The sequence below is a fragment of the Diabrotica undecimpunctata genome, chromosome 10, assembly GCF_040954645.1.
Source record: "Diabrotica undecimpunctata isolate CICGRU chromosome 10, icDiaUnde3, whole genome shotgun sequence".
Classification (NCBI taxonomy): Eukaryota; Metazoa; Arthropoda; class Insecta; order Coleoptera; family Chrysomelidae; genus Diabrotica; species Diabrotica undecimpunctata.
Window position 1 is genome coordinate 77,069,051 of NC_092812.1, and position 26,338 is coordinate 77,095,388.

At 32.9% G+C, this 26,338-nt stretch overlaps 1 protein-coding gene across 2 annotated transcripts; it reads left to right on the top strand.

The window, feature by feature from the left end:
• The first annotated feature begins 491 nt into the window (after positions 1 to 491).
• Positions 492 to 25,254, top strand: LOC140452515 (M-phase inducer phosphatase-like). Of its 2 annotated transcripts, none has more exons than XM_072546828.1 (3): positions 492 to 590; positions 15,776 to 16,813; positions 16,867 to 25,254. In XM_072546828.1, the coding sequence occupies exons 2-3, from the start codon at positions 15,798 to 15,800 to the stop codon at positions 17,120 to 17,122; spliced, it is 1,272 nt and encodes a 423-aa protein (XP_072402929.1). In that variant the 5' UTR covers positions 492 to 590; positions 15,776 to 15,797; the 3' UTR covers positions 17,123 to 25,254. The 2 variants fall into 2 exon arrangements, with proteins under 2 accessions (XP_072402929.1, XP_072402928.1); XM_072546827.1 differs by having other exon boundaries at positions 497 to 683.
• The last annotated feature ends 1,084 nt before the right edge of the window (positions 25,255 to 26,338 follow it).

Consider the following 26,338-nt stretch of genomic DNA (forward strand, 5'->3'; position numbering starts at 1 on the left):
CACTGGAAGGAGAGGAAGATATAAACAGATTGAAAATTATTAAGACAATGTACTATGTTCAATGTACAATGTATGTATATACAATATTCTCCTATCGGATGTTGAGATGCATCTTATATTAATCTATTATACGGCAAGAAATTCCTCTTCTTCTATATATATATATATATATATATATACTTCTTTGATATAATGATACACCACACAGACTTTTCTGATTTCTGTTAGTACTTTTATTTCTTCTTCTATAATTTATTCTCTATTTATTTTACTTTTATATTTAATATATACATCCAAATACGATTAAAATTGTATTATAATATCGAAATATAATATTTATTTTAGAATAATTGAATGATATTTTAAATTTATAATTATATTTTCTTAGTACGGCTCTGAGGCAGCCCTCAAAACCGGTAAGGGTACAATCCCCACTCTCCCATTGAAACTACGTGTGGGACAGACCAGTTTACAGTTCCGTTGCTTTGATGCGCAGAATGAACGTTTTATAGCCATCTTATTTTTCAGTTATCGTTTAGATTCAGAAGTGGTAACTAGTGAGTTGGGAGTGAGATTCAGTTATTATTTAGGTTGTTATCTGATACAATTATTATTTTTAAACACAATTTTAAAATGTGGGATTCTTTTACTATTGATGAGTGTCAAACATGTCCGTATAATAGGTAATTTTTTCTCTCTTTCGTCTCTAAAACTCAACAGACATATCAATGCCAACTGACCTTTAATGTCAGTTGGCCCTTTGTTTGTGTACATAATTATTAAATTATGAAATACATACTTACTTTTTTTAAATATTAGGTAAATAAATAATTATAAATAGTGATAATGAACTTTAATTAGTTACTTTATGACTTAATGTATTTTACAAATAGGTCATACTGGTCCAAAACATAGGAATGTGACCGTTATTTCCCACCAAGGTGCAGTTCTCTGAAAGACACTCAGCTGGTTGAATGTTGAATAATTAAAATAACATAAAATTACAAAAAGGATATTATGTTCGCGCGGTTTTTTATCGTAGTGTCTTATTGTCCAAAATTGTAGTGTGCCATTTTTATACAGGGATGTAACGAATATTCCACTGAATGAAGTAGTTTATTAAAAAGTGTGCTAAAACTATTATTATAAAATATAAGTAAAAAATTCGAAAAACAGCTGAAAAAATATCGTTAATATTACAAATTATTCTTGTAAAGCCTATTTATATGCTTATCTATTTTATATATTTATATATTTCCGGGAATAAACACAGTGGTGATGCAAATTATATGTGCCAAGGACATTCATATTAGAAGATTTCGTAATAAAATAACGATTTAAGATTACGATTCCAGTGCAAAAATTGGTCAAGTTAAACAATCTTTGTTTGGTTTTAATTTTGGAGTAGTTAAATTGTAAACAGTTTTTATCAAAATAACTTCCCGCAAAATAAAAACTGACCTTTAGTATGTTATTTGTTGAGATAAATCTTCTTAGCTCCTATATTTATATTAATAAAAGAGTTATCATTCAGGATGTGGTGAAATTTTGATTTCAGTTTGCTATATAATAATATAAAAAGAATGTATGAGGTAATTTTGTTATAACTTATATAAATACAAACAGGAAAATACTAACTATAGATAATATCCTCACTTTTATATCTCTTTACAGTAAATAACAAGGAAATAACTTTGAGGTTCACATTTTAAATTTATATCATGAAACATTTTAACTGAATTATACTAATACTATATATAAAACTAAGAATAAAAGACAGTAAGAGTCTTTATGAAATCCAGTAATATATTTTGAATGGTTTTCCTTTGACTGCAGCTATTAGTCATCTCATACTTCTAATAATGTTCTTTATCTCACCATATCTCAGTAAATTTCTTCATCCAAGTTTGTTGTGCTTATTGTTTTTCCTACGTCTCTGATTATTCCAGTCGTCAGAGACGAAAATATTGCTGAGAATGTCAATTTTGGTACTCCAAAAAGGATGTAAAAAAGTTACCTTTTTTACCCCCCGGCTTCCCCGTAAAACGCCCCCTCGTAGATGGGGAAAACGGAAAAATCGATCTGTTTTCTCAGAAACAAGGCTTAAAGAAACCAGCGATTTTGAATGTCAGTCTGAGCGATAAAATTTGTATCAACTCGACGGTATAAATCCGAAATCTTGTGACAATAGTGTCCTATCGAAAACAATCAAAATGTGTATGAAAGATGAAAAGTGCTGCTTTAGTGTGCAGTTTTTGTGTTTTGCCGCAAAGGAAGTCAGTTTTTAAAAAGGTTAAAGCAAAAAAACGTTGCCCGATTTATGCCATTTTTTACGATTCTCATGAGATCAATAAAATGTATTACTTGCATTGACCGGTCGTAGTGGAATTTCCCTTGTTAGAGCCGAATCTTCAAAACCTATAACATAAAATTTCGATTTTGAGTTTTGGCAACAAATATGAGGCATTTGAAATATGCCTAAAATAGCTGAATTTAAACTTTTTAAATTGTTTAAAACTACTTCCTTTTGATTGCATAAGTATGTTTTTCAAAACTACACAGCTTCAGCTACAAATTCAACTCAATACCGTCTTCGTTGCGACGTTCCTGTAACGTGCAGTCGTTTGTACTGTAAAAGTTTAAATTCTACGGTTTTAGGCATAATTCAAATGCCTTGTATTTTTTGCCAAAACTCAAAATCGAAATTTTATGTTATAGTCTTTGAAGATTCGGCTCTATCAATGGAAATTCCACTACGACCGGTCAATGAACGTGATAAATTTTATTAATCTCATCAGAATCGTAACAAATGGCATAAATCGTGCAACGTTTATTTATTTAACACCTTTATAAAAATTGACTTTGTCGATATGACACTCTTATCAAAAGATATCAAATTTTAACCGTTGAGCTGATACAAATTTTATTTAAAATTGGTTTCGGGCGCGTAACTGACATTTAAAATCGCTGGTTGCTTCAAGCGTTGTTTCTCAGAGAACGGTTCATTCTACACAAAAAGTGATAATAGACATTTTTTGCTCAAAATTATCTCAGCTGCATTTTGTATTTAAAATATTGTTTTCTATGGCATACAGATTCTTGGTACCTAAAATCGGTAAATCGATTTGTTTTTCCGTTTTCCCCCTCTACGAGAGTGAGTTTTAGGGAAAGCCGGAAAGTAAAAGTAGTAAACTTTTCTGCATCTTCTTTGGGTCCCAAAATTGACCTCAGCAAAATTCAGCTTGTTGATATAATTTTCAGGCGTCAAATCTGACGACTGGACTGGATGTTAAGATTACAGCGAGTTTCCAATTGACTTTGCTCTCAGTAGCCGCCCCTACATCATTCGCACCACGTGTCCATATCATTACACTTGTTTATTTTTCCACATCCTCTCTAATTGTCTTTTCGAACTTCTACTATGATTTATTTTATATCTCATTTCAATATTCTACATGATCTTCGTCATATGTCCGTCTTCAGAGTGACTCTAAACTCTGTGAACTCTTTTCTCTCTTTGGTTTCCTGTATGTCTGTTCCTTCTTCACTTTTTATGTTATGATATTTTGTTTTGTCCTCCATCCATTGCCAGCCCTCCTATTTGGTATTTCTCTGTTATTTTTCCCATGTATTCTAAGTCGTCCTCGTCTTCTGCGAATTTTACGGTATTCCCACGTATTTACGCGTTTGGCATTTATTTTCTTTATATTTATCCTTTCCATTGTTTCGCATAGTTGTATCACCAATCATTGCCATATGCTTTCTGTAAGTACATAAATACTGGGTGGAGGCTTCTTCCTGTATTTAATTTTTTTTTCAATTATTTTTTTTAAGTGGATAGATCATCACAGGATCGCCTTCTCCGAACCAACATACTTTTATTATTTCTTGTCTTTCCGCTTTTTCCAAGTTTTAAAACTTAATGTTAATTCCACTGGTTGTCTTGTCTTACTTTTGTATTGTATTTCTTTTCTATCCTGATCTGGATGTATATGCTAATCAGAACTTCTTTATCAGCAAGCAGGTATTTCTAACATTAGGTTATAAAATCCTTAAATCATACAGCACTGGAAAAAACTTCTCATTTCTTTCCTAAAATATTTATCTGTTTATCCTTCTTCTCTCTGGCATTACAGTCTGAGCTGGATTTTCGCTGACTTAACAATCTGCCTCCACTTGCAACGGTCCAATATTTAGAGCGCGTAAATCTGCTGCATTAATATCTCTCTGCCGCATTCTTAGTCAACCTAACGGTCGCTTTCCTTCCGGGTTCCTTCCCAGGCCAGCTTTACGACACGCTTATCTCTATTATATTTGGCTAGTTATATAATTCTTCCAATTCTCAGTTAGTTCTCACACTGTTTAGCTCTGTGGTGTTATCCTTAACTGATCCATATATTCCTCTAAGAATTCTTATTTCTGCGACTCCTAATCGGTTTTCATTTTGTTTTGTTGGTATTGTCCATGTTTCACTTGGATAGGTTATTGTAGATCTTTTGTCTGAATGGTAAATTCTTATTATCTTATTGTGGAATACATTTTTGGATTCTCTTGGTAACGTTAGAGGTGATCGTAGCTCCCAAATATTTTAACTGATGAACCCTTTCAAAGTTTTTCAGGTCCATTGTCACCTTCTGCCCTATTCTGCCTCATTGTTCTATTCTTGTTGTAGCCATATATTTTGTGTTATCTTAACCCAATTTCTTTTACGGCATTTTCCAGTTTAATGAAATCTTCTTTGACACTAAAAGTTGTATTTCCCACTAGATCCATATTCAAAGAGATGTTAGGAGTGGGGATAGGACACTTCCCTGTGTGTCCACTATTTATTGTAAAGGTCGGCAGTTTTCCTTCAAGTCTTACTGCATTTCTAGATCCTTCTACTTTGGGAGATTAATTAATTTCTTCGGTATGCTTAGCTCAGCCATGGCATATCACTTTAGCCTCCCCTGTAACCAAGTTACCTTAGTCATTCTTTATGATAGTTCCAACTCTTGGTTGAAAGCCATTTTTATGTGTTTTTACTTCCGAAGGAAATGTCTGCCCCCGTTGTTCATTCTTTTAACCTCTGATTCTTCGAAAATATTTTCTTCCTGTACTCTTTACTAATTTCCGGTATTATATAAAACATACACAAGAAAAATCAACTCATTTAATACCATATAATATTTCTAACTTCTTAAGAATACAAACAGAATTTCTTGATATGTATCTTAACGTAAATGTGTAACTTCTATTGAGCATTTTTCGTCCAATTTTGTTATAACTTTTAACCTTTGGTCTTAGTTACTTAAATGATGCAATTTTTCTGTCAATAATTTTTGAGAGCTGTCAAAATTTAATAGGAGCAGCGACGATGGTGCAATACTTCACAATATGATTTACAATATCTGCTAAATCGAGGTCTGTATACTAAAAAACGCATAGTAGGTTGCTTTAGAAAGAACGTTTGAAGATTCTGTTCGATATCGACAATAACCAATGCGCTTTTTTTAGTATAAAAACGTCGATTTAGACAAATCTGTCACATCGGAGGTATTGCACGTTCGGTGAATATGTTCTTTCCTTTTATAAATTTTTTTATATTGTCAAATCTTTATACAGTACAACTAAATGTATGATCTTCACCTTACTGCTCCAAATAGCGATCTGTGCTAACGCCATATAGATGTATTCTAATTTTCTCTTTGTGATATTAATAATTGGAATCAAACATTTTCCGGGTATCCAGTTACTGAAGTATTCTCAGAAAACTGGCTTCCATCAGATTCTCAACAATATATTTACTTAATACATAGAAATATTAGAATTTCTTCTATAAAATACTCCACTTGCAAAATTCTGTAATCAAACGTCCCTCGATAAGAGAAACGCGTTTACGATTGGTCATAAGATTGTTGTCTGTACTCCGTGTGAACTGATTAATTAACGGCGAAAATGCTATCGGACAATTGTATAAATTCTTGAGAGATTAAAGCTTTATTATACGTGTCACATTCTTAAAAGAAATATCAATTCTTTAAAGAATGTTAATAAGACCTCGATAAGGTCATACATTTCATTCAATGATTATTTTGTGTTCAGTTGCTCCTGATAAGTTTATTTACTGCTTTACTTAGAAATAGAGAGTCTTTAGACTTTATATTCATTCTTTTTCTGCTTTACCTAGAAATAGATATGACTCTGTACCCATGTACCCTGTAGCATGAGGACTACACAATAGCAAAACTAACCACACACCCGCCTACCCTGATAAAGCCACCAGTTTCGGACAATGCACCCGGAAGGAGTTCTTTGCAAACGAAACATTTGATACATCGCCGCCCTCATAATACATTATTGCTATATCTCAACCCTTCGCGTTATTTCTCTGTTTATTTTTTTCTTATATTGTTATTGTATCTTGGGGTTGTCTTGTAAGTTTCTTTATTTATTGTGACGATTTTCATAATATCTTGTGGGGTTATCTCTTCAAGCAAGGTCATTAGTTCGCGTTGTTCGTTTGCGTAAATATTCCATCGTCTGTAACACCGCATTTAATGCATAAATCTTCGTTTGTTTTTTATATGTCGTAAATGATTCGTATCAAGTCAAGAATTAGATAAAGTAACAGTTAGCTTTTTTTTTGTGGAATTGGTCTCTTCGTCTGATGTGATTTTATTCTTTCTGTCTCATTAATTGTTGTCATGTATCTACAAATCGAGAATTTCGTCTAGTTACTAAAAAAAGGTTTAAATTGATAATTTTTATAAGACTCTTTAGAAATTTAACTGATGTGCACAAAGTTAGTAAATAGGCCAGTTAATTTAGTCTTTTTTTACTCTACACAAGTGTATAGACAGTTTGACAGTTGAAATGTGGATTATGAGATACTACAAAAGGACTCTCATCTAGGGATTTATCAGTTTTTTAGTAAAACTATTTTTAAATAAATAATCAAAACGTTAAACTCATTATTTTGCCCATATCTTAAAACTTGTCTATTTAGAGTTTTGACGGCAACAGACAACTTTTAAAAAGAAAAGGTGATGGCAGAATGAGATGCTAAATTAAAATTGGTTAATACACAAAAACATTTATTGCAAAATGAACAAAATCGCTGTTTTTTAATGTTGTTTATAACTTTTATTGTTTATTAAATGTGTTTAAATGTACCTGAAATTGAGGGTCTTATCATGTTTGAGTTATGTAAAAGATAGACCAGATCGGCCTATCGAGTTTTTGAAAAGTGAGCTAATTTCTAAGGCTGGTCCAGATAATTTGAATGAATGGATCTCAATAATCCGTTATTTTCTTTGTTAAGACGTATACTAATCACATATGGAAAAAATGTTTAAAAATTACATTTATGTACAAAAAATGAATTAATAATATCACTTTTTAAGCTTATAAACATGTACATAAACATGAACTCCGTAAATTAAATGGCCAAAAATATTTGGAAACTTAAAAAAAACGGTTCTTCGACCCTTAGGAGACAATATACTTAGCCCCTTTTTTAAATCACTGTTACGTTAATTAACAACATTACGGGGTGAAATTAACCAATCTTATAAGAAAAGTCAGAGGTTGGATTAAAGTTGGACTAAAGTTGCTCTTACTTTTTTAAACTGGGGTAAAATAAAAACATTTATCCTATTTTCATTACAAAATTATCCAGAACAAAGCAGCTAATTACTACGGGATGTACAAACCTTTTCTAAAATCACTTTTTATTGTTATTTAATTATTTAAAATATAATTATACTAAATAAATGTTATTCATAAAAATTATTAAATTATTATTTATAAACAAGTTTTCCATATTAAATTTCAAGAAATCAGATTTTTAGTATTAAAAAAAATTTTTAGAACAAAAAATCGTATATGTAATATTATTATACAGTAGACTCCCTCTATAACGAGAACTGAAATGACAGACTAATTACCTCGTTATAAGCCGATCTCGTTATATCAGACAATCATAATACTGTGCATACATATGAATCTGTAGTTTTCTAAACCATTAACTTCCTATAGTGAAGCCATTCCGAGCAATATAAGATGCTAAAGATATTGTTTGAATGGCGTTTTTGAAAAAAAGTTATTTATTTTTATTGTCAATGAAATATATTAAAACATAAAAGAGTTGTTTACTTTTATTATCAATGATATACGTTAAAACAAAAAAGCTGTACTTATATTTTTTTCCAACTACGTAATGTATAAATCGTATTTTCAAGGATAACATAAACTATTGCTTCTGCAATTTTAAGAACTCTGTTATTTTTAACTGCTTTAAATGCTCCAGTATCATTCTATCATATATTTTCTAAAGATGTGAAACAGTTGTATTTATTCATTGTAAAGAAGTTTATTGCCGGCTGCAGTTAAGTTTATTGAGGGGCTGTTTGAAAAGGTATTTATTTATAGCCACGACCGGACTAAAAACGTAAAAAACACGTTTTTGAATCTTATTTTCTCTCGTTATAACCAAATTTGCCTCGCTATAGACGGTTATAGTTCAATAGAAATTTCATGGGACATCTAATGTATCTCGTTATAAGCGAAACCTCGTAATAACCGTGTTCGTTATAGAGGGAGTATACTGTATTACAAAAAATTATAACTTCTTAAATATCTTATGTGATTTTGACACCTTATGTAGGATAGCTGTCGCGAAATTAACAATTCAAAATCAATGGGTCGCTATAAAGATATTGTAAAAAGGTTTGCTTTATATCAAGATATTGTTAAAAAGTCTTCGGAATCTTGTAAAATGGAGTATTAGCTTTAATTTGACGGTTGCTAAACTTAAAAATATTAATTTTTCAGTGAGTTATCGAGTCGTGAAAATGGCATTTTCGCGCTTTTTAAAACCTGTGTTTATAACTCGAAAACGATGCGTTTAAGAGAAAAGTTGTCAATACGAACATTTTTTGCTCAGAATAAGGCAATTAACCTAAAAAAACTTGGCAAAACGGACAAAAAAAAAGTAATTTTACAATTTGTTTAAAAATATTGTTTAAACCATCATTTTCATTTTCGCTCTTGGCAACATGCACTTACAAGGGAACTATTTCAAGTAAGATTGTGCAAAAATATGAAATGAGAATATTTTTCCTAGACAGTGCGCTCATACTACCCGTCTTCTTCTTCTTCTCGTAGCACTACAACCCGGGGTGGGTTTTGGCTGACTGCACTACTTGCTTCTATCTTGAACGGTCGTCCATAATAGTTGGGTCAGTGGGCAGCCCCATTGTTCTTAGATCTGACCATATATTGTCTTTCCATCGCATTGATGAACGTCCTAAGGGTCTTCTTCGTCTAGGGACTTCCTCCCATATTAATTTGGCAAGGCGGTTATTAGGGAGTCTATGGATATGGCCAGCCCATCTAAGACGTTGGGATTTGATCTCTTGGACTATATCTCTCGCTCTATACATCTGCTTGACCTCAGCATTTCTCAGCCTTATAAGTTGGCTCTCATTTCAACTCAAGACTCAAGACCGTCAAGTTCAGGTACATTTAAACAAATTTTAATAAACAATAAAAAAGTTAGTAACAATATTCAAAAACAGCGATTTTGTTGTTCATTTTGCAATATCTTTTTTGTTTATTAACTGATGTTTATTTAGCCTATCTCAATTTGTGTAATTTTTTTTTCTCTGAAAAAGTTGTCTCTTGAAGTAAAATCTCTTAATAGACAAGTTTTTAAATTTGGCGTTTTGATTGTTTATTTAATAATAGTTCCACATTTTAACTTCAAACCCGTCTATACACTTGTGACAAAAAAGCTTATTTTTACTAACGTGATTGGCCTAAAATGGATATTTTTCATTGATTCTAGCTTGAACTCTTCTGTGCCCCTCCCTCATGGCAGCTGCTCAGTAATTTTGAACAATTAAATTTCTTGTTGAGTTTTGTAATAGAGTATTAAATACTTATTTTTGCGGATATATATATACATATATATATATATATATATATATATATATATATATATATATATATATATATATATATATATATATATATATATATATATATATATATATATTGTTTCGTTAGTCATAATAATCTCATACGGACTCTCTTGAACTTCCACTAAAATTAAATTAAGATATTAGTTTCAATAAAATATTATTCTGATTGTATTTAAATATCGTAAATTTTTCTAATTGTTGCGCTGAAGATTCTTCAGAAAGTTTATTAAATCACGAAAAATTCCCATGATTATCAGATGTGCTTGTCTCAAGTGGCTTTAAGTTTAAGTAGTGTCGGTTCAAAAATTCAACATATTTTTTTTTTCTCCTTTGGAAGCCGTCTGTTATACGCCGACCGTACTTAGCCAATTGGCTTAGTGTACATTCTTTTTAACTATTAAGCCCGCCACTCACGTTCCAACGGCGTAGTACGATTTTGTCGAATGCAATTGCAGTACAATAATTTTGAAAATCGGATGGGAACACACACGTACCGATTTGGCAGTATGAGCTTTACTTTCAGCTCAGAAACATGTCAGATAACGAAAAAGGCTCTTACTCTTTGAATAAACAAAAAAATACAAGAAACCTAGGTGGTGGTGCAAAGATTGGTTGCTAAAAAGACAACGTACATTTATTAGAAAAATTGCGATTATATCCAGATAATTTTAATTCCCTTCTTGTAACATGTTTAAAAATTATTAATTTTGTTTTTTACCAACTCTTCATTGGTATCCGCTTTCACTTCTTGCAATTTAGCAACCAAAATATTCACAGCTTTTTTCTTGCAATTTAGCAACCAAAATATTCACAGCTTTTTTTCTAGCGGTTCTATCATGATGTCGATTTTATTTTCCAAAGACACTCTTGTTCTTTATAATGTCAAAGAAATCTCTTAAACTTCTAGCTATAAGCCGTTTTCGGAATTTTTTCAGCAAATTATTTTTTTGCAGTCGTACGATTTTGTCGTTGTCACAATATACGCTATAAAATTTACGACCCAACCAACTCTGTCGTACTGCTGCAGACTGACTTGTTTGTCTGCCCCTGCCGTCAAATCGTGCCGATTTGGTCGGATGGTGCAAATACACGATCAAATTACGTTCAATTTTGTAGCATTAGACAAAATCGTACTGCGGCGTTGGAGCGTGAGTGGCGGGCATTATACAAACTCTCGGGAGTTTGACAGACGTGCTTATAAGCTCCCATTTACGGGATTATAATAAAAATATTGTCATTAGAGACCTGTATTTTTCAAAAACCGTGTTCTCCTATAATGACTTCTTAATATTCGACATCCCATAGGCTCGTCGGTGAAATTTCCGATTTTTTAATTAATGTAATCCACACGATATTGGGTTAGAACTTTGACTATTCCGTAAGGTTCTAACACATCGAAGGCTTTTAGAAAATCAACGAAAATAAGAGTGACTGAGCAATGATACCTATGACCAAAAAGACAGAAGAGGTAATTACATCGTCTGTGCTTGTAAAATTACAAAAACTGTAGTGTCAGACTTTCAAGTGTTTATTTTGTGTATTTTCGTTATTTTAATTGATACAAATTTGTATGTGTATTAATGTGTTCACATTTCTATACTGCATATAATCAGGACCTCCTAGAATTGTTCTACGACGGTCGAGTATATGGTAGTACACTGTCTTCGCGGTAAATATCATGCTTCTGGTGTACGTGGTTATCGGTGAGACGGAAGTGATGGCATGTTGTGGGTGTCCATAATAAATGGTTCGCACGTTCGTAGCTCAAGCATAGCCATTGTTGTACAACGTACCACAAGCCATGTGACGTGAATTGTCTATCTAAAAGTATCATGTGTTTAATTAACTTTTAGTATTTTAATTAAGTTTTTATTTATTTTTATAATTATTTTGGTGATTCTGCAGCTCTTATGTACTAGCCGCCCCTTTAATCCTGTATTGTTTGACTTTTCTGCAGTATTTATGGAATTTCTCGTATGATATCATGGTTTATGTTCTCTCTTCAGTCTTAACCCTCTGGAGGGAGTGTAGTGGTCGTCGTGATATTGTGTATGTTTTGTCTCCATAGATTTATGTCTCTGGCCATTTCTGTTACATAATGCATAGGCTTTTTGCAAGTTCCTGTGATCTGGTCAATCCATCTTGTTGAAGATTGTCCTTGAATAATGGGTCTCTCCATATTGTCTATGTCTGACCTCTTGACACGTCCAAAATATTTCAATTGTAGTTGGATTTTTCCGAAGTCTCTTACAGATCTTTAGTTCTTTTAGAATAGCATTATTTGTTCTATGGTCAGTTCATGGAATTCGCAACGTTCTTCTACCGCAGAACATTTCAGTGGCGTCTATTCCAACGTCCAAAATTCGCATCCATATCTCAGTACTGGAAATATTAATGAGTTGACAATCTCAACTTTATGGTTTTTGAAATATTGGAGTCTTACATATTTTGGTCATTTTTTCCATAGCGGTCTTGGCTAGGTCACATCTACGTTTTATCTCCTGGAACACTCCTGTGTTTGTGATCAATGATCCCAGATACAAAAATGAGATTACAACATCAAACCGATCTATTTTGGTTATATGTGGATAGTTTTTCTGTTGCCTATCCACTCTAATGATTTTTGTTTTTGTTATATTTAATTCCGGACCAAACCTTCTACTCTCATTTTCAACCAGCCGTATGAGATCAATCCGGTGTTCTTGGCTATTGGCAAGAAGGGCTGTATCGTCGGCAAAGCGCAGATTGTTTATTTTTGGCCATTAATGGAGATAGACTATTTCCTATCCTTCAAGCGCTCTCCCCATAATATGTTTTCCGTGGAGAATATTAAGTTGTGGAGATAGTATATATCCTTGCCTGACACCTTCTACACTTTTACTGATCCAATGGTATGTTTTTACAATTCAGTGATAAGGGAAATCAGGGTGCTTTGGCACGGCTGCTTTTAATATCAGCCATAAATGATGACATTTGACTTTGTCGACAATCTTGATAATCTATGAAGCAGATGTATAACGGGATATTAAGTTCTCGTAACTTTTCGATTATCTTTGTTATATCCAAAGGGGTTCTCATGTATGTCATCTACCTTTGGCCAATCCGATCTGCTCTTTCGCTTTCCCTTGTAGAAAAGTTTTCAGGCTCCCTTTGATACTTTGTAACATTATTATGTTGGCATGTGAGATAAGAGAAATAGTTCTATAATAATTGTCGGATTTACGTTTTTTTTTATGTATAGAGTACGCCCAATCAGTGGGCCATTGGCTGGAAGGCCATATTTGATTGCAAAGAAAATGAAGCAATTTTATTCCGATTTATTTTGTTTACTTGGGCATTTTTGTTGTTATCATATCTGGGCCTGATGCTTTATTTAATTTAAGTTTATTGATTGCCAGTCTTACTTCGCTATCTAGTATATTCGGTTCTTCTTCTATTTCTCCTAAGTTAAGGTGTAAATTATGTTCCAGGTTTTATTCGTCTTTATATAGATCTTGGCAGTATGATCTCACCGTCTCTGCTATATCCTCTCTATTTGCTTTTAGAATTCCCGTGGTCTTCGACAGTTCAAGTTCTCGGTTTAAAGTCCCTTGTATGTATTGTTGTAATATTGTTATTTATGAAATATGGAGAACGCATGTTTCTCATTAGAAATAATAGGCTTAGAGTATTACCCTTTAAGTCCTTATTAAATTCAAAATAGTCCTGATTTATGCAAATTTCAAGATGTAAAATTTCAGATGTAATGATTGGAGTTGTAATATTATGGTCTAAAATGTTTTTTCTAGAACAAAAGTTTCTGTAGGAGGAATAATTGAATATGTTGTATTTTATTAACTCGTCCTATTGTGTTTTTTATGGTAAATTTAAGTGAAAATTTAGTGGGTTTTCAACTAAAAAAAACTACAGGTCTTCTTGGGTAGTCAGGTTTGTGTAGTTTAATAAAAGAGTATAATTTGGGGGGGCTATGGGTTCATAATATTGAGGTATTTCTGTCTTGTTGAATTTAATTATTGATTTTAAATTTTCTATAATTTGTTTTTGGTACTTTTCCGTCGGATCTTCGTTTATTGTTATAATATTTTGATTTTAAAAAAATTCTATTGTTTTATTATTATATTCTATTTTATCTATAGCAATAGTAGTGTTACCTTTGTCTGCTTTTGTAAACACTATGTTGTTTCTATTGATTTATTTTTAATTGAAATGGCTATTTATTTCTCTTTGTTACAGGACTTTTTAGTTTCTCTTTTAGTCTCCGAACAAACTAAGTTCGCATGAACAAACAGAATGAGCAGTACGAAGAAAAAATCGTGCTGTTCACGAGAATTACGTTCGCGTAAAATGTTAGAGTGCTTGCAGTATGTGGAGTCTATTTTTCTCAAAAATTAGAATTTTACTAGATACAAAAAAATTAACACTGACGTAACGGTAGCTTTTGGCACCTTTTTATTATTTGTAAAATGGTCAACAAGAAGAACAAACGACGTATTCAGTGGGTACCAAAATTGTATCTACACCGTACTGATAATTTGTTATTACGAGAAATGTACCTCATCCAGTTAAGAATTTAACTAGAATGAGCTGTGAAGATTTTGAGGAGCTAATAAATTTAATTGGGCCTATAATTGAAGGAAAGAGCACAAAATTACGGAGAGCTGTATCGGTTAAAGATCTTTTGGCCTTAACATTGAGGTTTTTAGCTTCTGGTGATTCTTTTACCAGTTTTTGAACGATTATGTCGATTAAAGTTAAACAGTTTTCTCGGTCAAACTCCATATTAAAGAAACTAATTCCAAATAATAAATTTTTCGCACACAATTATACACGAAAGAAAACACCAATCCCGCGAGCAGCCGGAATATGCTTATTTTACCGTCAACTGAATGATTTGGTGAAAATAATATCCTTTGAGCGATTCCGATTTACCGACAGCTGCTGGAAAACGTTTGGCGCGTTCTGTTCGGCTCAATCATAGGTCTAGACTTGACGAATTCTGCTCTGCGCGCTCAGTTCGTCCTGTCGTTCGGGCTAAAATGTTCAAGTCTGGACTCACTCTTAGCCTCATTGGTTGTCGTATTCGTGCAAATATTCCTGGAGTTTTCTTATTTAATTATGTAAAAGTGTTTCAATTAAATTCAGCTAATTTCCGAGTCTTGGCACAATGATAACTTTTGATCAGTATGACTAATATAATTGAAACCATTTTTACATAAGAACAGGTCCGGGATCCTTTCTTCAATACTGTTCCTTAAAGTCGACGTTATCCGGATTTCATTATATTTATAAAATTCTTAATAATAGAGTTAATTGCTCTAGTCTGCTTTCAGCAATTGGAATAAATGCTCCCAGTAGGAATACTAGATCTGAACCTTTTTTCCATTCACTTTTTCATAAAATATTCTGTTCACTCGTCTTTGTCACGCATGCTTAGGCTGACCAACGGTTCTGCAACTGAACTTGCCTTAGAGATTTTAGGAATTTCATACTCAAATAAAATAAAGGAGAATCATATTAGTCCACTATATTATCATGCTTAATTGTAATGTGTATATGATTTTCATTTGTAATGTTTACATAAGTGCATTTGTCATAGTCTTTACCTTTGTTGTCTTGTAACCTTTCACATTTTTTATAAAAATGGAGCAAACTGCGTCAATAAATAAATAAATAAAAAATTGATTCAACAGAATCCTACTTGTAAGACATCAATTTTAAAAATTATTCATCATTCACTTTTTATTATATTTTAAATTCTTATATATTTGAAGCTGGAACTGAGGTAATTAATAATGCTGTTTTCTTTGCAGTACTACAAATATATATGACCAAATGGAAGTTCCACACTTGGACAAGGAAAATATTCAGCCGTTCAACCACATAAAAAATGACGAGCTGTCTCTATATGATAATGGAGGCAGTATCACAAAATACCGGGAAGCCTCTTTGTCTCATTCTCACCGACCTCTAGAAGAACACGACTCAAATTCACAAGATTCTGGTTACAGTGCAAGCTACCATGGGGAAAAATTTTTGGCTTATGCCTCTCCAATACGAACTGCAAGCACATCTTTTGGCTCTATGGTCTCTATGGAGGATGAATATTTTGATTTTTCTGATGTTGAACCTTTAGAGAAGCCAAACTTACCTCACGATTTCAATAAGCTTATAACAAATCCTTTGATTAATCGAGCTAAACCTGAAAAAGTCTCATCTCCAAAAGACACTATAATAAGACCACTTTTCAGAAGAGCTTTATCACTTCAACCTCACACGGAAAACACACCTAATAGTAGAAGGGTACGAACCAGTTTATTTAGAGGTGAACATGAAATCAGATCATTTAAGAGACCTGAACCACCGAACGATCTGGACAGTACACTTGTGAAAAGGTCAAAGATATTTAACGATAATGATGATAGTGATTGTGAAGCCTCAGTTCCTGTAGCCAGACCTATACTGCAACGTGCATTTTCTGCTACAGAGGACAGTATTATGTGTGCGGTGCAAAGATCTGCGATTGAACCTGACCTTATTGGAGATTTTACGAAGAACTTCAGTCTTCCATTAACAATCAGTCGACATCAAGATTTAAAGGCCATTACGGCAGATACACTAGCTTCACTTATGAGGGGAGAGTTTAGTGATACTGTGGATTCTTATAAAGTCATTGACTGTAGGTATCCATACGAGTTTGAAGGGGGTCACATTAACGACGCACTTAACTTCTACACCAAAGAGCAATGTATGCTACTACTAAACTCAACACCTGATGTTACTGAAGGTTCTCACGCAAGACATATATTGGTTTTCCATTGCGAATTCTCCAGCGAACGTGGTCCTAATCTGTAAGTATGCCGTTTAAAATTTAAGCCTTTAAATTGATAACACATTTTTATAGATACCGATTTTTGCGGAAAGAAGATAGAAATAAAAATGAAAGTGTATATCCTTCTCTTAATTTTCCGGAAATCTACCTCCTAGAAGGTGGATATAAAAAATTCTTTGAGACTCATCCAGAGTTGTGCACTCCAGTCGCATATAAAGAAATGCTGCATCCTGATCACGAAGATGAATATAGACACTTTCGATCTAAATCAAAAACGTGGAACTGTGATTCACGTCAACGTCTACTAAAAAAAAGGTTAGGGGTGTAAAATTTGTTTAGGATGCCATATAATTTTATAGTACAAATAATTAGCTTATCTATTTGGTTCATAGTACCTGTTGTCAAAAACATGAGATATATTATTTTAATTAATCAGACAGTGCATGTCTGATGAACCAAAATCCCAATTGCCACTTAGTGGTATAGGTAAAGTGCATGCTTTTATTATTATTTGTTGCCTGATATAAGAAAGACGTGCGCATAATCCTTATAATAACAAAATTACAGCAGTGCCGAACAAAACATTAAGATTTTGGTATATGGTATCTCTGACTCTATCTTCATTTCAAACTAACATGTAGGTATCAAAGAAACTTTTCTTTAAATATGCTTTATCCAATTTTATCTACTAGGACCAAAAATGTATATGGTATAATTAAATGCCACAATGTTCATGGCGCAGTCTTTTTAAAATTTTGAATGTATACTTTTATTACATACTTTTTACTTATGCTTTTTAGATATCTAATCATGTCTTTCTGAGTTCACTCAATCTCCACGAAGTAAAGATCTTTTTACGAACGTATATAATGTTGTTGAGATTTTTTATTTGTTTTGACACTTTTTGCTCTTATTTCTTAAACTAAATCACTTATTGCTTCAAGAGATGATCTTGTTGGCATCTTCTAATTCACTGTAGATTGATAAGCCTCATTTCAGGTTATGTCATAGTTTGTGCATTTCCCATAATTCTACTGTTAGGAAATCGCCTCCAGATCCTGCTATGCGGGTAGAGGTTAAAGTTTTGTGGTTGAATTCTAGTTAAATAGGTAAATATAATGTATAAGAATATTGTCTTCGAAAGTAGAATTATTGATAAATAAATTAAAAGCTTAATTTTTAATAAGGTACTATTTCAGGAATCTTCTCCATATTTAGTAGAATTTAATAGTATTGGTGTCTGGTATATCCTACGAGTTACAGGTTCAAATGTAATATTGTGCGTATTTATAGATCGAAGTATTTAATGGAAGGATTTATTTTACTCAAAACTGCACATTGTTGCGTACATGAGGTTAGCCTGCAGAATATATATAGAGTTCAAATGTTGTATAAAGCTAGTGCGAAAATAAAAACGCAGTAAACTTCTTCCGGTATCCTATGGTTCGGCACGTTTGATAATCTGTCACTTTGTGGTGTCAACACCAAATGTGAAAAATTCTCCCCGAACTAAAATCGAGACATTATCGTATCACAGACGGTAACTCTAGTAGTTGTATTTATTGGTATGCAAAATATGTACCTATCTAACGAGTTACTATATAGCTAGGAACCGTGAATCACCAGTGGCCGGTACGTGAACATATAGTTTCTTAATCTTATTTTAAAAATTTTGTGTAAAATACTACTGTCTTAAATACCTGCTACTTATACAATCAAGAGACAACTGATACTTATTCAAAGTGAGTTTATCCGAATAGTTGATGGTTTTGATCAATCATCATCAACAAGAATTTTAATTCCTAGTGGAATGGTTGCCGCTCTTACTTGCGTGTTTCTTCCGCGTTCTTCTTGTGTATTGTCAAATTTGTTATATGGCTTGGCTTTCGTTACAATTTTCTTCCACTCACTTCAATCTATTCATAGGCGCCTCCAGTTTCTCACGATCAGGATTTTAATATATCTCGTGGCCCGGTTCTCCCGTCATTCTCTAGGTGTTCCCCGTGGTCTTCCAGTTTCTTGCTACGATCTGGCGACGTTGTTAATCAGTAGGTCGTTTTTCCTTCTCTCTATGTGTCCCAGCCGCCTCAGTATCTGCGCTTTAATAAATGTAACTATGTCTAACTCTCTCTTATTGTCGTGGTTCGTTCTTCTAATTTCTCCGGTTTCCATTTTTATCGGGCCCATAATTCTTCTGAGGATTTTCGAATATTCTTCATCTTTATCTGTGAGGCGCATCGTCGTCAACTGCATATCTACTGGTTTGGTTGCAACTCTGTATATTTTTAGTTTTGAATTTCTGGATAAGTTCTTGTCCTTCGTTAGCTTATGGTTTTGATCAATACTCTTTAAAAATATAGTTTAAAAATAAAACAATGAAAACTACATCGTCGCTCTAAGTTGCAAATGGTCTAACTGATACAATTAACATTTGACCAAAACCGTGAAACCTCTGTTCTACACCGATCGTACACCAGTCAAGTCTCAGACTGGTACGGTTTATCTGATGTTCTTGGTCATCTTGATGTTTAGATTTCTGGTTTTATTATGGTCTACACAGTTGTCACATTTATCTTTTTTGAGCAAATAGCACAATGTTCTGATCGTCCGCAATATTCGCAAATGAAGTACTAGACATGGGTCGTAAATTATTTGTAGTGCACTATTCGGTTTTGTAAAGTTTGTCCAGTTCTAATTTTGGAAGTCCAAAGTGGCTCAAAATAAAGTTTATTTGTCAATTTGCGACAGTAGTGGTTTCTTGTTTATGAGATCAATATTTGTGATGTTTCTATTTATTTTTATCGGTATCATCAGCCCTTTCTCTGATCTTTTTCTGTTGGCGCTCTACTATAGGTAAACATCTAATATCTGATATTTATATTTTTCCTTTTTAATCTTTGATTTGTTTCTGAAAGCAGATGTTTTGCCGTGAACCTTTATCAAGTGAAGTATTTTAAAAGATGTACAGCCTCTATTATGGGTGAATGAGTGTACATATTTGGGGGGCGGGGGGGGGGGAGAGATATTCTTCTTAGTTTATTGATTTCCATTTTTTATGCATGATCGTTGCGGCGCAGTTTATTGCCTTGGTCTTGGTCCTCCACGGGTCGTTCATCGGGCACGGTAACGGGCATTGGTTGCATTAGCGCAGGTGGTCCATGTCCTGTCGTTGGCCGTACGTACCTAAGTTGCCATTTTCATAGAGCTAACCCCATCTTGCTCTGTTTCCTACTTTGCCCTTTCCTAGTTTATGGATGATTTCCATAAACTATTAGACAATAGTTCTTCTATTAGTTGAACATACTGTTTCTGTTAGCGTTTAATAGCAAAGTTAAAAGTATGGGTAAATACCTAATTCTTAAAACATAAATTCGCTTAGCAGTTATGCTTTGTGGCATGGATTTTAAGGAAGTATTAAGAATTGCAAAAAAAATTAAGAAACAAACTTGTCAACTTACTACTTAGTTTCCACGTGCTAATGCTTTTTTACTCTCGGATGTGAACATTGGTTTTTGATAATTATTTAAAGGAGAGTTGTACACACTAGATCTCCTTATGGTACAAAATAGGCTGCTGGTCCAATAATGAAAAAACTAAATCACAACAAAGAAATTTTAGAAAAATAATCAGGAGAAAAATATTTTATTACATTTATTATAAACAATAAACTTGTAACTTAGGATTAAATTAAAATTGCCTACGCCTCTCTGGCTATGTTAATATTTTCTTGTTTGAATCAATTTGAACAACATATGTCTGCCATCTCAGACCTTTCTTTATAAACATTTCCTAAAACGTCTTTAATTTGACCAACATAGATAATTTTTTTTTTTTCATGAAATTTCACTACAACAAAGTTTCCAAGTCCTGGAAACAGAGCACCAAGAAAAACTTGCCAGGCTGGATCAAAGTATTTAAAAGTAGAGGAATCGTCATCTTCATCATTTTCGCTTTGATCTTGACCTTCATGACCAATATCTTTTTGTTTTACTACCTTGATTGCTTTTCTGATATAGGGGTCTTTTTCGGTGTGCTGGTTATAATAACCGACTGTCTTGTTTGGCTCGGTCGACTTGGGAATGGCTGCAAATAATGAAGGAACACGAGTAACTAACCGGAACGTGATACGTTAGTAGAGTAAACGATAAACTTGTATCCACTAGATTAATATAAGAATTAATTGGAGACTGCTTATGTGCCACAGATAGGTAGTTTTGCTCATATTCACGTGAGTTATAGAGTTAACCTCAGGCGTAGATCGATCCGTTACAGTGCTAAGTAAAAAGTCCTCATCAGTAAAAATATTCTGATTGAACAGATATATTCCAAATTTGTGGAATCCTGATTTGATATACTTTGGAGTGAAGGCCAAGTCAAATGCTGTCACAAGTTTCCAATTTTATAATTGTCAATTAGTTTTTCTGTGGGGAATTTAGTAGCCAATTGTCAGACCTTATGACTTACGCCTTAAAAGTCCGGCATACAAAAACATCAAGCGGTTGTAGCTTATTGCCGTAATAAGTTGGCAAGGTAACAATGTGGATACCAGAATGGCTTGCCTTGTTGACTACCTGCACTACAGTACCTGTCACGGTAAGACATGGTTCACTTGTCATCCAGGCTGAAAGATTCGCAAATATCGGAGCGCGGAGGGGCTGCCATTGGCCATGAAGTTCTTAAAATTAATATGGGGAAAACGATCACAGGCGGCAAACTTCCAACAGATGCTGAAACAATCTAGTGAGTTGTCTCAAGTTGACCACGTATTGCACTTGTCGTTGAAGCCAATTATGTTACTCCTTTTTTGGCAATTACTGTTCTAGAAACTTGCACAGTGGTGGTGGCAGTAACATAGTCACTTATACTTATAACCTTTACACCAATTAGCAGCTTATTAGAGATTAATCACAATTAATAATTAGTCACGTTAAAAGTGATTCAAATAATTAGAAAAAAGTTCACAACACCTACTCTTAACGAAGAAAAAAATCAAAAACCTAAATGTCAAACCTAAAAGCTTAATTATTATATGTTCTGCAGAATTTCCCCTTTTCAGAAAGTACACAGGTGGGAATTTTAAATACACGCCCAACTTCTGTATTTTATATTTTAAATCAACTATTACAACTGGAAAACTTTAAAAGGATATATTTTCACCACTACAATTAAACTGATAGTACCAAAAGTGTAATAAATGCACCATATTGGTGTCTGGATTTCCAAGATGTAATGTTTTACTGTGTAAATATTGTATATATAGAGAACATTTGTGAAAATGAAAATCAGAACATATCGATCTAGAATATTTAATACCAAAAAGAATACATATAAGTAAAACCACACTGAAATTATTGTTCGCTTTTACTTCAATGCTTAATACTTTCTATATTACAATTGTTTTAATGATGAATCGTTTGCAATTTTCAAGAGGTAAAATGAAAAAATAAGTATTTACTTAATATTGCTGACTTACCAATTGAAAGTCTTTTTTCAATTTAGCTCTTTACTTTCTAAATGCAGTTTATATCATATACTTCAAGCTAGTAGTTATTTTTTTTATAACACTAGCACTTCTTGTGTAAATAAGAAAATAACTAAAGGGTTGTCACAAGTGAATCAACGGCTTATTAATTTTGTACTGCTTGTTTGTACTCATGAGTTCCGTTTTTTCTCTTCTCCATACTTCAATTATTTCAACTTAAATGCTACAATATTTTATATACTTTAAGGTCCAGAGCCCTGTTTTAACCCTTTCAGGACTGTACACATTTTCCCTTACAGTGCCACACAGAGGGCAGTTTTTAGCGTGCCTTGTGAACGGACGGCACATATATCGGTCAGATTAAAAAATTAATGACTTTTAAATAAATATTTATTCAGCAAAGACATACAATTTTTTTTATTTTAAAGGATGTTTTACACATCTTTTATTGAACAACTTTGAAAAAAAAAACAGTTTTCTCAAAATTGATTGGTGGAAGAACACATTTGTTTAAAAACATTATTATATTTCTCGAAGCATGGAACCACACACAAACCTACGTCACATTATTTACACATGTATCTAGAAACCTTTCGTTTTTTGTCATTTTCTTTTGTAGGTGAACACACAACACCTTCTTCGGAGGTGGTTTTCGATTTGTTTATTGTACGTAATAACACAATATTTTTTTAATGGCTCTTTAGTATTAGGATAAATTTTGTCAAGAACAAACATTTTGTTCTAATGCATTGTTATCATCATGACATCTCTGTCTTTCCATTTAAACACCAAGAAAAGCTCAAGGATATTTTCCAATCCACTTCCCTTTTTTCCATTTTTCTTGCAAATGAGGCATATGAAGTCTGTTAGATCTCACAGTCCCACAAGAATTCGTTTTATGTTCATGCAAATAATGTGACAAAGTTGGACTGCTATAAAAATTATGTAAACAGTGTGTGACATTTGTTCATGTATGGTTTAATAAGTTGAACCAGATATCCATTGGCTCCCAAGCCTTTGTCAAGTCAAGCTCCCAACAAAACCAGTCTCGCAACCACATATGACATACAGTGATGTTTGGTTTTTATGTACTGTTTAAAAACAATTTTAAGTCATGCTCTCATCAATATCGAGGTTTTCGAAAGGATATAATTGTGGCTGAAATATTTGTTTTATTTGTGTCAAAACCTCCCTTATTTTATGCGAGCGATCTCCTGCTTCTGCTTGTTTATTGTTGGAGAAATTCAAATATTTCCTAATTTGTACCTGCCTCGACATTAGTTTGCCAAAAAATGAGGAGTACAAAAGAGGATCTGTTGATCAATTCTCCTTCACTTCTAAGTTTTTTGTTTCTGGACATAAGTATAGTTAATCAAAAGAAGTTTAAATAACACATTTAAATCAAGATGTTTCCATTTTTTGAGTAACATTTGAGTAAAATTTTCAAAAAATAGTCTATTATCAACTTATCTATATCAGAAAAGTAAACTGTGTCTCCTAATTTTTGCAACCTCTTCACTTCTTGTGGGGTTAATCCACAATAATCATCAGTACTCATATTATCAACTTTAATTCTTATGCAGGAAGGTTCGACGTATCCTTTGCATAACATTTTTATTTCCACTAAAACAAGTGGTGATTGGAAATCTCAAATAATCTGTGACCTGCGCGCGCATTTTCCTCTCTGGCTGAGTGTAGCATATATCGGTCGGAGGCAGATGTGTAGGACACTCGTCTGTGTGGCAGATTCTAGTCGCGATATATCCGCGAATCTTTTTAAACTTTGGCTTATTAGTGGTTTGTAGAGACTGGTAAGCATGGTGGCAGATATATCAGTCTGTATTTCGTGTGGAAATTTTTCTTCTGTCAGATATATTTGGTCAGCCGTCCTGAAAGGATTAAAACAACTGTTAAAAACTAGTTTCATCTGCAATCGATTTACAACTTAAATAAAACCTCCGTCCACGAAACAACTGGTTTTGGATCAGGTGGGTTAACAATGTTAATTCAATTGAATCGGAAACCAGGTTCAGTCGGATCGCCCTCGAGGGCGAATCCCCATGCTTTTACACTGTCAGTATCACAGACCATTTCTTAACAGAACAGAGCGCAATCAGTTTCAAACCGTAATTTTAAAACAGTTGCACCTTAGACGCCTGCCCTAAGCATCATTCACAAGTCGCTGCATCTTATTGCGTTTTTTCCTGCCTTATTCTCACAGTGATTATTTATATCTTAAATTACGTACTCGTATTTATTTTAATTCGTAAAACTATTCTTTAATTTAAAATATCCTTTTTGTATTCAATTTAGTTTATTTTATAATAATGTGTCCTATAAAATCAAGATTCTATTGTTACCTGAATCAGTAACCACTTCCGTATTTATTTATGTATTTTGTTAAATTTAACATGATTTTATTATTATGTCGTAGACTGCTTTAGATTTATTAATAATTTCAGCGGTGTTAATATGTTTTGTTTTTGATCTAACATAATATTTCTTAAATATTTATTATTTGTTAACGTAATATGCAATTATTAGTGTATATTAGTAGAACTTATGAAGTCGTTCTGTAGTAAGGATAAATTTCGTCAGGTTATTGCTTAATTCTGGCATTTAATGTCAGGATATCTATATGCAATGGTTAGTCAGCTAAAGTGTCACGATTTTTATTTTTAGACTGAAAACCATCCATTTCTTTTATGTGCAATTTTTTTAGCAATAAAAATGTGATGTTATCTTTACCAGGTACAAGCCTTTTGGTTGCAGTAACAAGGCAAAATATATTTATTTGATGTTAAGATACCAAATGAAGAATATGTACTTCTTCATCTATGTGCATTTTATTTGTCACTGCAACTACCATATTTTTTTTGAATTTGTGATTCGTCTTTTTGACAGACTGAAAATGATCAATCTACTTTTAATATTAATAATGTGATTTTTACTTGTAAATATAGATATTTTATAACTTGTTTTTGTTTATCATTTTAAAAAATCCCTTATTTAATGCTGCAAAATTACAATACCAAGAGCCGAACAGTGCCGGTTTAACGTTTAACACAGTCTGCCGCAAGGTGCTGACACGGATGCCGCGCCCAGGCTCAAAAAATTTCTTAACTTTATTTCAATTCAACAAAACATATTTTGAATATAAGTTTATTAAAATTAGAAAAACAATTACAACTTTTTTTGGTTTCAACCTTAAATACATACTAACAAAATATAAGAAAAAAATTAAGGGCGAACTTCAAAAAGTAAAATAGAAATGTACTTAATAACATTCAAACAGGTAACATGAGGTATGTAATCAAATATTTTTACTATTAAAAAGCTTGTTTTCTTGCTTTTACTGAAGCGAAGTTTTCGATATATTTAATTCATTTAGCAGGTCCTCGTTAATGGATAAAACTGCTAAGGAGTTCAAATTTTCTTGGGAAATTGCATTTCTTAAGTAGGTCTTTACCCTTTTTAGTGTCGAAAGAGAGCGTTCGACACTTGCATTTGCGACCATTATGGAGAAAAAAATACGCAGGCAAATATTAACGTTTGGAAATGAAGATATTAATTTATTTTCGTATAAAACTTGTACCAACTCTAAAGGAGTGTCTGTTTTTAATTGGGGAAAAGACTTTAAATGAACACATTCTTGGGGAAAACAGCCGTTCAAATCCTCCTTGTATTTTTGTGGTAATTTGGTTGCTGATCTGAAAATATCTTCCGTAGTTTTTAGTTTAAACAAAAATTCAAATGCTCTTGAACAAGATTTATAACTATCAGATCGGCGAATAATCTCCGACTTAAGATTGTCTATTATAAAAATAACATTGTGTTTCCAATTTTTGGTTTTGGCTTCAACTTGCCTCCAAATTCTTTTCTCCTAATTGCAATTTTTTTTGATAATTCTTTTCTCAGCATTATTTTCGTTCCCTGTTAACAACATTCCTAAGGTCTTGTAGTGATCAAATCGATCAAGTAAGAAATCAAAGTAATCTGCTAACAGATGAGCGGTTGTGCTTAAATCCATATTTTCCTGTTGTACTGCTTTATTCACCTCAT

Bases quoted from the DNA above. Each gene is read 5' to 3' on its own strand.
- LOC140452515 (XM_072546827.1), top strand. From the start codon at position 634: ATGTGGGATTCTTTTACTATTGATGAGTGTCAAACATGTCCGTATAAT. The intron at 684-15,775 runs GTAATTTTTTCT...TTTTCTTTGCAG, and splicing joins CAAACATGTCCGTATAATAG to TACTACAAATATATATGACC. The intron at 16,814-16,866 runs GTAAGTATGCCG...ACATTTTTATAG, and splicing joins AGCGAACGTGGTCCTAATCT to ATACCGATTTTTGCGGAAAG.